Source organism: Amphiura filiformis, chromosome 14 (genome assembly GCF_039555335.1).
Source record: "Amphiura filiformis chromosome 14, Afil_fr2py, whole genome shotgun sequence".
In the NCBI taxonomy this organism is placed as follows: Eukaryota; Metazoa; Echinodermata; class Ophiuroidea; order Amphilepidida; family Amphiuridae; genus Amphiura; species Amphiura filiformis.
Genome location: NC_092641.1, coordinates 22,492,399 through 22,505,496, shown reverse-complemented (window position 1 = coordinate 22,505,496; position 13,098 = coordinate 22,492,399). Strand labels below are relative to the sequence as shown.

Genomic DNA, 13,098 nt, shown 5'->3' with positions numbered 1-13,098 from the left:
CACTGCCCCTGATGAAGATTTAGATAAAGTCATCCACAGAGGGAATGTGTTTTGAATAAAATAGACATTTGATACTCACTCCAATTGTGGAAGATATAAGTAAAGCCATAATACATTGGGAGTATGGGTTTCAAAATGATTAACCCTGACCAGTTACAATTGAAAAACATACTCCTCCTGTGGAAGGTATTTCAAAAATCTTCCACATGGGTAGTGTGGATCGCAACAGGAACAGCCCAATTTACGCGGCATAAGCACCAATAAATCAGAGTAGCAAGATATAATGTCCAAATATTGTAACCTTCACAGAAATTGAATGAATTTCAGTATAATATAATCATTGGTTTGAAGACTCAATTCTTACCATGTGTACAAGTGCCAAAACCCATGAGCATCCAGGGGGTGCCCTAAGGCGGGCACAAGGTCCATTTGCCAAATCATCATGCATGTTCCTGTGAAACACAACAATAATAACAAGAGCATAGTTCAAAATGTTCTTACTTATTTTTTTTTTTTTTGCAGGAGGATTATGATCTTGATATAGCCTGGATGAGAGGGATGTCCATTATCTCATCACAACCTATGATTCCAAGAACCGTGTGCTATTTGTGTGGTAGTACTGGAAAACATGATGTGAGTACTTTGATTACACATAAATAAATAAATAAATTTTGGATTTATATAGCGCCTTTTTTCAGATCTCAGAGGATTCAAAGCCCTGTAATTTTGCTGCCATGGTGATTGGTGAATCATCACAATCAGATCGCATGAACTAGGCTGCAGCCGGTTTCAGCGCAAATCTATCTGCACTTAGATTGTAACATCCACCAAATGCACATACAATCCTTGGGCACGGCCGGGGCTTGAACCCGGGACCTGAGTGGTGCAAGGTGAGGGAACTACCGCTGCGCCAACTCGCTTACCACTTGAATATTGGATGAATACACTTGAATGGTGGTGGATCCAGGCCTCGAATGTTCATTGGGGGGGGGGTGGCAATGTCCTTGGTGGTCTCCCTGAAATTCGAGCCCTGGTTGGATCAGTCAATACATACAATATATAAAATATAATATAATATAAAAATATAATACTGTGATTGCAATGTTATACCTGATGATAGCTAAGTTGTATTTTTTATGTTTCAGTTGATATACTGCAATGTGTGTTGTGAACCGTACCATGAATTCTGTCTTGATGAGGAAGAACGCCCTCTGGAGGGAGATCTTGATAAATGGTGCTGTCGTATGTGTAAATTCTGCTCCGTATGTGGTCGACAAGATCATGTAAGTATAGAAAAATGATTACCTGTGGACTGTACCGGATTCATCTCTAGTCTCGTCTCAAGTTGAGAGTAACACTATGTTGGATTTTGCAGTAGATTTGAATTGTGTAGTACTAATCAAATCTTGTGGAGCGTATACACATGTTGAAGGGCAAATTATCTGTACGCTGGTGACGCAACCGAGTAAACACACTGATTGAAATCTGTCACAGCGAAATCCAAGATGGTATTACTCTCAACTTGAGATGAGATATAGAATGCATAAGAGTACAGTGGTAAAAATTCTAGCACAATGTCAAATTTGGACTTTTGAATGGAATAGTCGAAATTTGAGAGTGGTATATTTACACCGTTGCACAAACATAGGCAGGCAATATTTGTTTTATATAACAATTCGAAACAAATTCTTTTTCAGCTGTTGAATAGCACAAATTATTTAACAGCTCAAATCAATGTCATTGTTATATAAAATACAAAATGTGTAGATCCATATCAAAACGATGCACTTGTCGGCTGCTACATGCGTCTCTTTTTACATAATAGCTAATGATATTAAATACTAAACTCATCTCAAGTGGAGGTCACATCAAATCATCCCAAGTCACATGGTTTAGAAATACAGAGAACCATGAAACTTGGGGATGATTGGAAGTGACCTCCACTTGAGATGAGTCTGGTATTTATTCCTAACTATTATGGGAAATGAGACACATGCATACATTGTTTTGATATGGATACATGTACACAAATATTCAATTACTTAAATGGCCCAAATCAATACCATCACTCGACAAACCTAAATGAAAATTGACAATGACATAATCAGCATCATTGTGGCAAAGCCACAGTTGCAGTAAGTCTCATTCCTTGCTCAGTGTAACACACTGTTGGGGCAATTATATTCAGAGTTATATTGACATAATGAAGGTTGTGGTTTGGTGCCACAACAATGTTCCATCGAATGTACTGTAATGCCATTGAGCTCTTGAGACATCTACTACTTGGTCAACTCCAAATTTGAAATTTCTTTGTTCAGTGTAACTCCATTTTGTTTTCTATGCTTGAAGTAATAGTACATGATTTTGAGTCTGAAAGTGTACATAAAAGTATCTGTACCACAGTAGAGAAAAGGGGAAATGAACTGTATTAGTTGTCTACAAGAAAGAAAGATTATAAAGTTGAACTGATATCATGTGAATTTCCCATTGTCCTTTCAGTTGTTAAACTGTGCTAAATGCCAGACAAGTTATCACGCAGAGTGCCTTGGACCAAACTACCCCACCAAACCGTCCAAAAGGAGAAAAATATGGGTAAGTTAGCTTTACTTAAAAGAGGGAGCCCTGCCAGAGCAGTTCCTCTGGGGTGAACCAAACCTGCCTGGTTATTAAATTAATCTGACAAAGTTATCTCTGAATTTGACAGGTGATAATTGATGCAACAACATTAAAACATCAATTAGCACCTTCAGCATCAATTAACAAATTCAGAGATAACCGTGTCACTGATTAATTTGATAACCAGGCAGGTTTGGCTCAGTCCAGAAGAACTGCTCTGGCAGGACTTCCTCTTGAAAAGACTATTTTGTGATCCTAGCATCCTCTTTTTATGACATTTTTCAGTAGATATCCACAAAAAAATTATCCCCACAATTTCAGTTGATTCAAGATAATATCACCCCTCAGCTGTAACTGCAGACATTGCATTAATCATTTGTGTAATGGGCTATTGTGGATGAAAACCATACGCCCCCTATGGAAGACATGACCTTAATCTTCCACACAGGGAGTGTGTATCTCAAATGGGGTTACCTGAATGGGTGACTCCATTTGTAATCTACACTTGCTGTGTGGGATATTAAGGTCATGTTTCTTTTACTCTAAATTTTCACACTTATACTTCAGCCTGTTTTGAGGCTTAATAGCCAAAACTCACACACTTTTTCCTGCATAGTCACCTCAGGCCACTAACATGAGGACACAGTGGCTCAGTGGTTACAGCCTTGGACTCATAATCTAAGAGCTTGCTCGACGTGCGTGGGTTTGAGTCCCTGTCCCACCACCGCATTGCATCCTTGGGCATGGCACTTTACCTCGCTTGCTTCACCCCACCCAGGTGCAATGGGAAGCTGTAAGGGGTTGTCACAGTCGTTGTACTGATGAACCCTGCGCCATTTGTAGGCTGCAAACGTGGTTCCGACATATTCTAATGACAGCGGAATAAATGTAACATGCTTTGAGGCTATATAAATCTCTATAAAATATATTATTATAATTGACAGGTGTGTACCAAATGTGTCAAATGCAAAAGCTGTGGAGCTACCACACCAGGTCAACATTCCAGTGCCCAGTGGTCACATGACTTCTCATTATGTCAGGACTGTGACAAGTTATTTGATAAAGGTAAGTCTGCGGAAGAGAGTATTTTGAAGCCGGATGGATATTCAATGTGAAGGCCATACACCCTCTGTGCTAGAATTATCTTGAATCTTTCACACAGGAATATGTATTTTAAATTGAGTTATCTGAATGGGTGTCTACAACTCCTGTGTGGGAGATTAAGGTCATGTCTAGGGTGGAGGCATTGCGGCCGACGCTTTGCGTAGAGAACCACAGAAGTCGAGAACCGCAAAATTCCAGTTTCTTCGTATACATGACTTTGATGTGTTGAATCAGGAGCATTTTATACCAATGTTGTATGTCACCTGAAATTTTGACAAATTAAACTGTTCCATGTTGGCAAGCACAAAGTGGACTGGAGACCATGTTTGCCTTCTTTAATGGACCAGTGCAGCATAACATTGACCTGAATTGTAAACTACTCTAGCAGCATTAAGTTCTAAAAGAATCAAATATAGGATAAGGTTTTCAAATTTTTCAACTGCTTGATGGATTAAACTTTTCATTTTGCCTTTCCAGGTAACTACTGTCCAGTATGTAATCGATGTTATGAAGATGACGACTATGAATCCAAGATGATGGAGTGTGCCAAATGCCAAAGATGGATCCATGCAAAGTGTGAAGGACTCACAGGTAAGATTGAATGATGTATTAAACGATTGATTGGTTAATTGCTTGATTGATTGATCAAATGATTGAAAATAAAGACTTTGAGTCCAAGATGATGGAGTTTTACAAATGTAAAAGGTAGAGCCATGCAAAATGTGAAGGACTCACAAGTAAAATCGACTGACTGATTGATTTATTAAAGGTCAATTGATCAACTATATCCAGATCGATTATTGAAAGATAAAAAACAAACAAAAAATTGAAAGATAAAAAAGACTGATTGATACATTGTATCATAAAAAAGTAGTTGGCAATTTGATGAGATTGGTTGGAAATACAATACTTCTGTTACAGATGACTTAATTCATGTGTATGATTGATTGGCAAGAGATAATACTTGAATGATTAGGTTTTAAGGATAGGGCAAGGGTTAGGTTTGGTTTATGAGATTAGGATTATCGTTGGAGGGCAACATTCTAAAGTTGGTCTGATATTGAGACGTTAATAGAATATATTAATTGGTTTATTTTGGGTAATTTCAAGAAGCAGACCTAGAACAAACCTTTGCCAATTTGGCATCAAGAAACTTTTGTGATAATTTGGGATGCAGTTGTCTGTAGTCAAACTGACTTTGCAATTCATATATCAATAATTACTTGTTATGACAATAATTTCAATATTACAACATAGATTTTCAATCTGGAAAAAGTTTGCGAAGTCCTCACAAACATTTCTTATATTTGCATTCTGTCTAGATGACATGTACCACATAATGACTGATCTACCTGAGACAGTACCATACACCTGTGTGGTATGCGACCCGGTACGGCCGGCAAAGTGGCAGATAGAATTAGCAGAAGAAATGCAAGCTGGTTTCCTAAATGTTATGACAGCAATATTCGCCTGTAAGAGTGCTACACATCTCATATATCCCGATAAGAGGGTGAGTAATTCATTGCTGCACTATAGTTACACTTCCGTGGTTTGGTGACGCGATGGATGTGATTGATCGCATAGGAGAGGTGAGTTCTCCTCCCCTTCAATGCACTAATCAGCCAATCAGTATGATTGTTTATCACTTCTGTGTTTACTCTCGACGCGCATTACAGACCACGGAAGTATTGAAACATTTACTATAAAAATTTAGGTGGGCAAATTTGTTTTTAGGAGGGGAGTAAAAATATGAACATTTGTCTAAAATTAAGCATGATTTGGCCAACAAGTGAACAAAATTTAAAAAAATCTAATCCGCTCTCCTCATGGCTGATCTGGAAAAGGCAGAACCATGGTATCGTTACAGTCGTTTCGATCAGGGTAAAATGGCCGATTGTTGGCTACACATGCCTATCCTGTAAAAATGCCCTGACCAGCCATCTCTGGCGACCCCCTTCACCAGGTCAATTGTGCCTGGCCGAAGTTTCGTCCGAGTTATCTCCTAGATTTTAACTGTTAATGCCTAGATATGCTTGACATAAAAAAACCCATTTAGAATTCACACTCACTGTGTGGAAGATTAAGGTCATGTCTTCCATAGGGGGGTTATGTATTTCAACTGGAATAGCCCAATTAATGTTGTGTCTTGATGGCGACAGACCATTAAAAACATTTGTAATGTAAGTTGAGACTTAACAGTATTTTTGTACCCAATCAAACCTAGAAATTGATCCCTTATACACTTTACAATTCCATTCCAGAAGAAAAAGAGTCACCGAACAAGATCGCCTGCAGACTCATCCAGGCGGTCCACCGCATCACCAGCACTCAGCGATGTCACGTCACAAAGCAGAAGTAGTACACCTTTGGAGGGGTCACAACAGAACTCACAAAGTAGAAGCACTACGCCTTTAGAGGGGGCGCAACAGCACTCACAAAGTAGAAGCACAACACCTCTAGAGGGGGTGCAACAGCACTCACAAAGTAGAAGCACTACGCCTCTGGATGGGTCATGTGACAGCGACTCATTGCAAACTGCTCTCAGGACCTTTAATAATAGCAGTTTAAGATCCAAAAGTCCTATTTCATCTACGCCAACTAGGACTGAAAATTCAGAAGTTGGTAGTGACCCTAAAAGCGATTCTAAAAATAGTATGACATTACGGGAGGAAATGAGTGTGACTGTCAAGAGGGAAGCTTTGAATGAGCAATTGGATTTGGAAAATGCTTCCAAAGAATCATCTCCCTCTGTGACTACTGATGAAGTTATTACGGTGGAGGATACGGTGTCAAATGTTGAAGGACCCAGTGATATGGAGGTTGATATTGAATCAACCGAAAGTAAGAAACCTTGCAAGACACCAGACAAATCGGATGCTGCTTCATCAAAAGTTGTAGTTGAACAATCAAAAGGGGATGCTCCTGAAAGTGGTGATGCACTCAATGCAAGGGAGCAAGCTCCTGATGAAAGAACTAAGCCTGATGTGGATGAGGCTTTAAAGACATCCACGCCATCAGTGCCTGAGAGTAGTGAATCAGTACTCGCTTCTGTGGAATCATCCCAGGAATCATCTGAGGAGAGCACGGAAGCCAAAAATGCAGATGAAGCTAATACCAAAGAAAGTGAAACTCTGTCGGAAAGTAGTCGGAAAGATGAAAATCAGCTAGAAAGTGACCAAAAAGTAACGGGTAGTCAGTCTGCGCATGTTGAGGAAACTGTGCGAGAAAGTAGCCAAGAAGAAGGCGATAGTCAACCTGAGCATGTTGAGGAAACTGTGCAAGAAAGAAGCCAAACAGACACTGGAAATCAGGGAAAAGATAGCGAAAGAGAGGTTGAAAATCAATCTGTGACAGAGGGTGAGACAGAAAGTCAAAATAAGCCAGAAATCGGTGTAGAAGAAGGTGAAAGTAAACAAGAAGGTCAAGGGTCAGGTTCTAGTCAAGAAGGTATTTGTGAAACAGAAGTAGCAAAAGATACACTTGATGATGAAGTAAGCTTGAAAAGTGAAAAGAAAATGCATGAAAGCGAATCAGTGACAGGAACATCTAGTGAAGGCGATAAAGAACAAGCCATGCAAATTGTATCAAATGATGACAAAGCATCTGAAATAAATACATCCCAAGGTGCTGCAGACAGTACTGAAGAGTATAAAGCTGTTACTTCTGAACCGATGACGACCAACTCTGTTGTGCAATCTGCTGTGGAAGACAACTCACAAACAAAGGTGACTGTTGAGCAGCCGTCGAATATGAGCGGTAAGGCTATTAATGCTGAACAAGTTGCAGAACAGACTGAAGCTGCTACTCCTGAACCCATGAGTACCGATTCCGTTGCGCCGTCTACCGGAGAACACAGCTCGCAAACAAAGGTGACTGTGGAGCAGGCAACGGATGCAACTGCTGAACAAGGCGCTGCTGATGTAAGCTTTACAGACTCGTTGGATTTGTCAGCAGATATGTCGACAACGCCTGGCTCTGTTAATAGGAGTAGGAGTGAATCAACAGACAGCGCTCCAGAGACTGATATCACGGAGGCGGTGCACGGTGCGAGCCGAAGGGTTACGCGTCTTTCCTTACAGCAGGGGAAGAATCCGGATGCATCGCAAGCGGTTGTGTCAAGACGGTCATTAATGTCGCCAATGAATAGTCCACCGGCTGCGAGTAATATGCTTCTGCCGTCTGCTAGTGGCGGTGGTTCTCTCGGAGATGACTCTGTGATGTCGCTAATGGCAACGGTGATTGACAAAGTGATTCATGGAGAGCCATTGAGTAGCTTGGAGGTGGATTTGCAGCAACAACCACAAAACCAGGTTAGTGAATATCTGCAAAATGGTTAAAACAAATTGTGGTGGTCATTCATGAATGTTCTTCTGTGTTTGTATTTATAAATGATGGAAGTTAAATTGCTTTTGTTCCAAACATGCACATGAATTCCTGCCTTGGAATTTGCAGACAATGCTCTATCTTTCATCAGCGAGAGTAAATAGCGAGAGGAGTCTGCAAGGTCAAAGGTCAAAGTGGTCTCAACAGGATGATACAGGGCACAGCTTCACTCTCGATGCTTGGTCGATCCTTATTATAATTAATTTACTATTGTTGATTGTGATAAGGTGGTAATTTGTGTAATTTGTGCCTGCAGTGATATTGACCAATATAAATTTAGCGTTAGTTCTGATTAATTAGTTGATACTTTATAAAATAACAAACATCGAAGCAGCATGGACAGTCGATACAAAGATCAAACAAATTTGTTTCTGGTGCCTAAGGAAAAATGGTGTACCATCTAAAAACTTAGGATTTAGGAATACATATTTTGTGTTTGGATCAAAAGTTTTGAACTTCAATGAAATTGTCATGTTTTTCTCAAGTCAACAAATCTCTGATCCTTTGTATTCTAGTGACTATAGACTAGCGCAAATAAAGTGCAGAAAAGGAGCTTGTTTGTGAGCGCTGACAAGTTCAGAACTCAGTGTACGCTCAGGTGAGGGAGGTTGCCAGGCTCAAACACCAGCCCTCGAATTAACCCACGGCACCGACGGCATATTGCCGTGGGTGCCCACCCCCATTGCCGCAATGCCCTCAAAATATGTCCTTTACCGACGGCAGTCACTTGCCGTGCCCTAAATGAAGTTGCCGTGGGTGCCCTAGCCGCCAGCCCTGCTCCTTCATTATAAAATCATTAACAAGTACTGGTTAAATCCCCGCAAAATTGTGGAAAATTAAATCGAAAATCTTGAACACGATAGCTATTTTAAGCATCGTAACCCAGCTATCAATCACAGTATACACAATAGTTTGTTGTGAATTAATATTCATTACCCCTACGTAAGCTTATATATTCAGCCAATCACATCGGCTTTTATACATTATCTACTTGCTAGAAATCTGACTTCATTTTCTCGATTGGTCAGAGAAATACCTTCAGCGTACTATCGACCAATCAGAAACGCTGTTAGTAACTAAGCAGCTAAGCTTCCTCGACCTCGTGTCATGAACAAAATCTGAGCGCTGCGCGCTGGGCAAATCAATTGATCTCTCGATTAGCAAACATTGACTTCCCATTGCAAACCGATGGCGATACCCTTCCGGTATCGTCTTATCTTGTACATGTAAGCCCATCTCTAGATATTTTTTGCACGAAATAGTTTTTATCCTGGCGAATTTTATCAATATTATTACCAAAGTTACAGCTGTTTCATCGCTGTTTCGAGTCAGTTTTGCAGCTCAGAACTAGGGATCGCAAAATTTAAGTAAATTAAACTGTTGATTTTTGATTGCTTTGTATTATTTTTAAAGCAGGTTTTTTAAAGCAATCAGGTTATTTTAGTGTAAAGTTGAGAGTCGAATTTTACTTTGGTGTCGAATTCAGCTGACGGCAATGCATCTATTCGCTTTTGAAAAATTGCCTTGGTGCCCATCTCAAATTTCCAACAGTTGCCTTGATGCCCTTTTGAAATATTACAAATTGCCGTGCTGCCTTGCCTTTTCAGTGAAAATCCAAGGCAATTATCAACTTGCCCTAAAAAAGTTGCCGTGCCCCTTCAGATCCTTAATTCGAGGGCTGTCAAACACTCAACCGTTGTCAGCTGAAGTCAGCTGAAAAGTCGGGGAACATGAATCCATGAATAATTTCACTGGTTCCCATGTTCATTTCAACAGGTACAGTCAACAATGTTCTCCACTCCATTTAAAGCCAACATGAAGCCAGAGGAGGACAAGAACGCTCCAAGAGACTTCCTGATGGTGAAAGCCAAAGTCCAGGCTGGAGCATACAACTCAATTGTAAGTATAGTCCAATTTTGCTACGAAAAAAAAATTATTGTACCCCTGCTGATCCATACTGATTAGCTGTCAATAATGGCTTAGAAGTGTGGCCACAAATTCAACAATAATCATCCTTGAGGTAATGAGCAATTAACTGACCAGACCAGGACGAGTAAAAAAGTAGGCAGACAATGCGTTACTGGTCATCATCAGTAGGCTTGTGCCTAATAGTGGGCTGGGAGTGAAACCTGTCAAGGGTGGTAATTACCAGTAATTTGAGTAGATAGGTGACTTGTTTTTATTCCATTTTCGTAGAGCAACAGGACTTTGTATTCTTAACAAGTCTTAAGGGTGAGTGGGATGGCAGGAGCCAGAAGTTTTCCAGTTTAATTATTTATGATGTCAATCATGTTGTCAAGTGATGTCAATTTGACTAAGTCTTTGCAACAATATGCTGAATGATGCCCCGTATGTAGCCTCCCGTGTGGCGGTAGCAAGATTCTGCTTCGAATGCATTGCTAGTGTTGTGTTAATACAAAATTATACATTGGCGCTGTCCCCAGATTTTTGTATTACACATGTATAGGAGTTGCAAGGGCCTGGTTTTAGCAACTGCAGTGTATCTCTTAATAGTAATACATAGGAAATGAGTCAAGGAAGCCAATAATTGCATATTTCCATAAGTTTTGCAGTTCTTGATTTAAGACCAATAAGATATCAAAACAAAAGTTTGGGTTTTGTCTTCCTCCCAAGAAAAGTCATGCACATGGGGCAGAATTGATGTCCCTTATATCAAGCCTTAGGATAAGAACACATACAATTCCACTTGTGTGTCGGCTGTATTTGTGTCAATATTTGAGTGCAGAAAATGCTAGGCCATGCTTCCCTACGACCAGGAGTGAAAACAACATTACATTACAGCAGCCAAATGCTCAAGTGAGCTTGATTGGTACATGTAAGTTTACTGAACTTGCTGTGTCATTAGCCAGCTCTTGTGGGAAAAATTGAGCTAGAACAAAATTCTTATGAACAAAACGCTCTGAATGGATCCTGGTTGCGATAGTTAATTACTGTTTGTCTAGGGTATGAGCTCTGTTTTTCAAATACGGTGACTGACTGATTATGTTTTAATATGCTCTTATCGTATGGCTAAAATGTCCATTGTTGTCCCCACCATCGCATTCCAATAATGGTAAAATTGGTAAAGCTAGACCTATTAGAATAGCCAAAAGAAAAATTTCAATTTGAATATAATGTTTGCTATTTCAGATTGAATTTTGCAATGATTGTGTCCGCATCATCCAGTCTTCCATGTTACGCGAGACGAGCCAGACGGTGCGTAAAAACAACCGAGTAGCCAGGACGGTGTTCACTAAAGTGATGGAGAAGATGTTTCCATGGTTCAACATTAATAACTCGTCATGCTGGGAAGAAAGCATCAAATATCCAAAGTAAGTGAAGTCACACTGGACAAATTCCATTTACTATCAAAGGAGGTTTGTGGTGTAAATGCAATGGAGCAGATATGTAATCAATACAGCATTGATTTGCTAAGAATTGAATAGGACACCTGTCTCATCAAACCACTCTAATACCTTCCTGATAGTGACAGAGGCTGCAATACTGCAAAAGTAATAAATAAAAGCAAAATACATGTAAACCAACCACATACAAAGTATATGGACTACAAGAGGTGGGGATAAAATGCCACCTTAAATAAATGGGGCAAATGGATGAACAGAGAACTAGCAGCACAGTGGTTAAGGTTGTAGAGTGGGGTATATAGGGAGCGGGGTTGTAGCTAGGATATTTCTGGGTAACATTTGATGAAAATCTTGCATATTTGGCAATTTGTTGCCAAAATTGACAGTGTAATTCTTGATTAATTATAATATAATAAAATTGTGCGACTTTGAGCTCCGAGTATTGGGCTCCAGTACTGAAATTACAGCTGAGTAATGGGCTCCAAAACTGCTGTCGCTCACTACTGCCCACTGTAGCTTAGCTACAACCCTGATAAGGAGAAGGGTGAAGTGACTAAGGGTTTTGTACAGGTGGCACAGAGAGGAAAAGATTATCAGGAAAGATTGGAGTTGAGACAGTCCTCATGGCTGAACCATGGTAGGACTGTGCATTTCTCACTTACAAACACATACTGAAATTCCACTTGTATGTACTAAATGTATTAACAATTAATTCTTTCTCTGTTTTTTTATTGTTTTCAGTGGTATGCTGCCAGATGCTGTACTACCTCCTCACAGAGACCATGAATATGCCCAGTGGAAACACAGGAATCAACATATACCAAGTACACTCCAACCATCACCTCTCAAGAAATTTACACCAGCTATCAAGAAGATATCAGATACTAACTCTGAAGGTAAGCAGGCTACTGGTTATTCCAGTTGTAAACCATACACCCTCTATGGATCACATGACCTTAATATCCCACACAGGGAATGTGGATTTCAAATGGGGTTACCTATATGGGTGACTCTATTGAAAATCTGCACTCCCTGTGTGGGAGATTAAGGTCATGTCTTAAATAAATAAAATAAATGTAGACATTTATATAGCGCTTTATGCCGTAAACAGCCTCTAAGCGCTTTACATTTATTCCGCCGTCATTAGAATATGTCGAAACCACGTTTGCAGCCTACAAGTGGCGAGGGTCCATCAGTACAACGACTGTGACTACCCTAACAGCTTTCCATTGCACCTGGTTGGGGTGAGGCAAGCGAGGCAAAGCGCCTTGCCCAAGGCGCAACACGGTGGTGGGACGGGAATCGAAACCCGTGCACGCCGAGCAAGCTCTCAGATTATGAGTCCAAGGCAGTAACCACTGAGCCACCGTGCTCTCGTCTTCCACAGGGTGTATGGATTTCAACTGGAATAGGTCATTACCACACTCTTTAGCATTCAGGCACAGCAGGTCGGTCTGCTAGGTCACAGTAAATGGCCCTCAAGTAGCGTAATTTTTAACAAGTCGAAAATAGCACTCAAAATAGAATGTGTGGTCTGATTTGCTGATCAATTAATGCAGAAGAACACTTGAATCAATTTCGCTATTCACAATAAATAAAGCGCCGCCAGCAGTTTGCGATGTAATCGTGA

The 13,098-nt window shown here is 40.3% G+C and overlaps 1 protein-coding gene across 1 annotated transcript in view; it reads left to right on the top strand.

Moving 5' to 3' along the window:
- The window catches only part of LOC140169286 (uncharacterized), a 69,766-nt gene that overhangs the window by 49,435 nt on the left and 7,233 nt on the right, over positions 1–13,098 (top strand). Inside the window, exons 10-19 of the mRNA XM_072192542.1 lie at positions 523–633; positions 1,146–1,283; positions 2,500–2,592; positions 3,561–3,681; positions 4,198–4,311; positions 5,043–5,230; positions 5,982–8,030; positions 9,880–10,002; positions 11,254–11,435; positions 12,210–12,364. Of these exons, the coding sequence (XP_072048643.1) occupies positions 523–633; positions 1,146–1,283; positions 2,500–2,592; positions 3,561–3,681; positions 4,198–4,311; positions 5,043–5,230; positions 5,982–8,030; positions 9,880–10,002; positions 11,254–11,435; positions 12,210–12,364 (3,274 nt within the window). The remainder of the gene's footprint in view (positions 1–522; positions 634–1,145; positions 1,284–2,499; positions 2,593–3,560; positions 3,682–4,197; positions 4,312–5,042; positions 5,231–5,981; positions 8,031–9,879; positions 10,003–11,253; positions 11,436–12,209; positions 12,365–13,098) is intronic.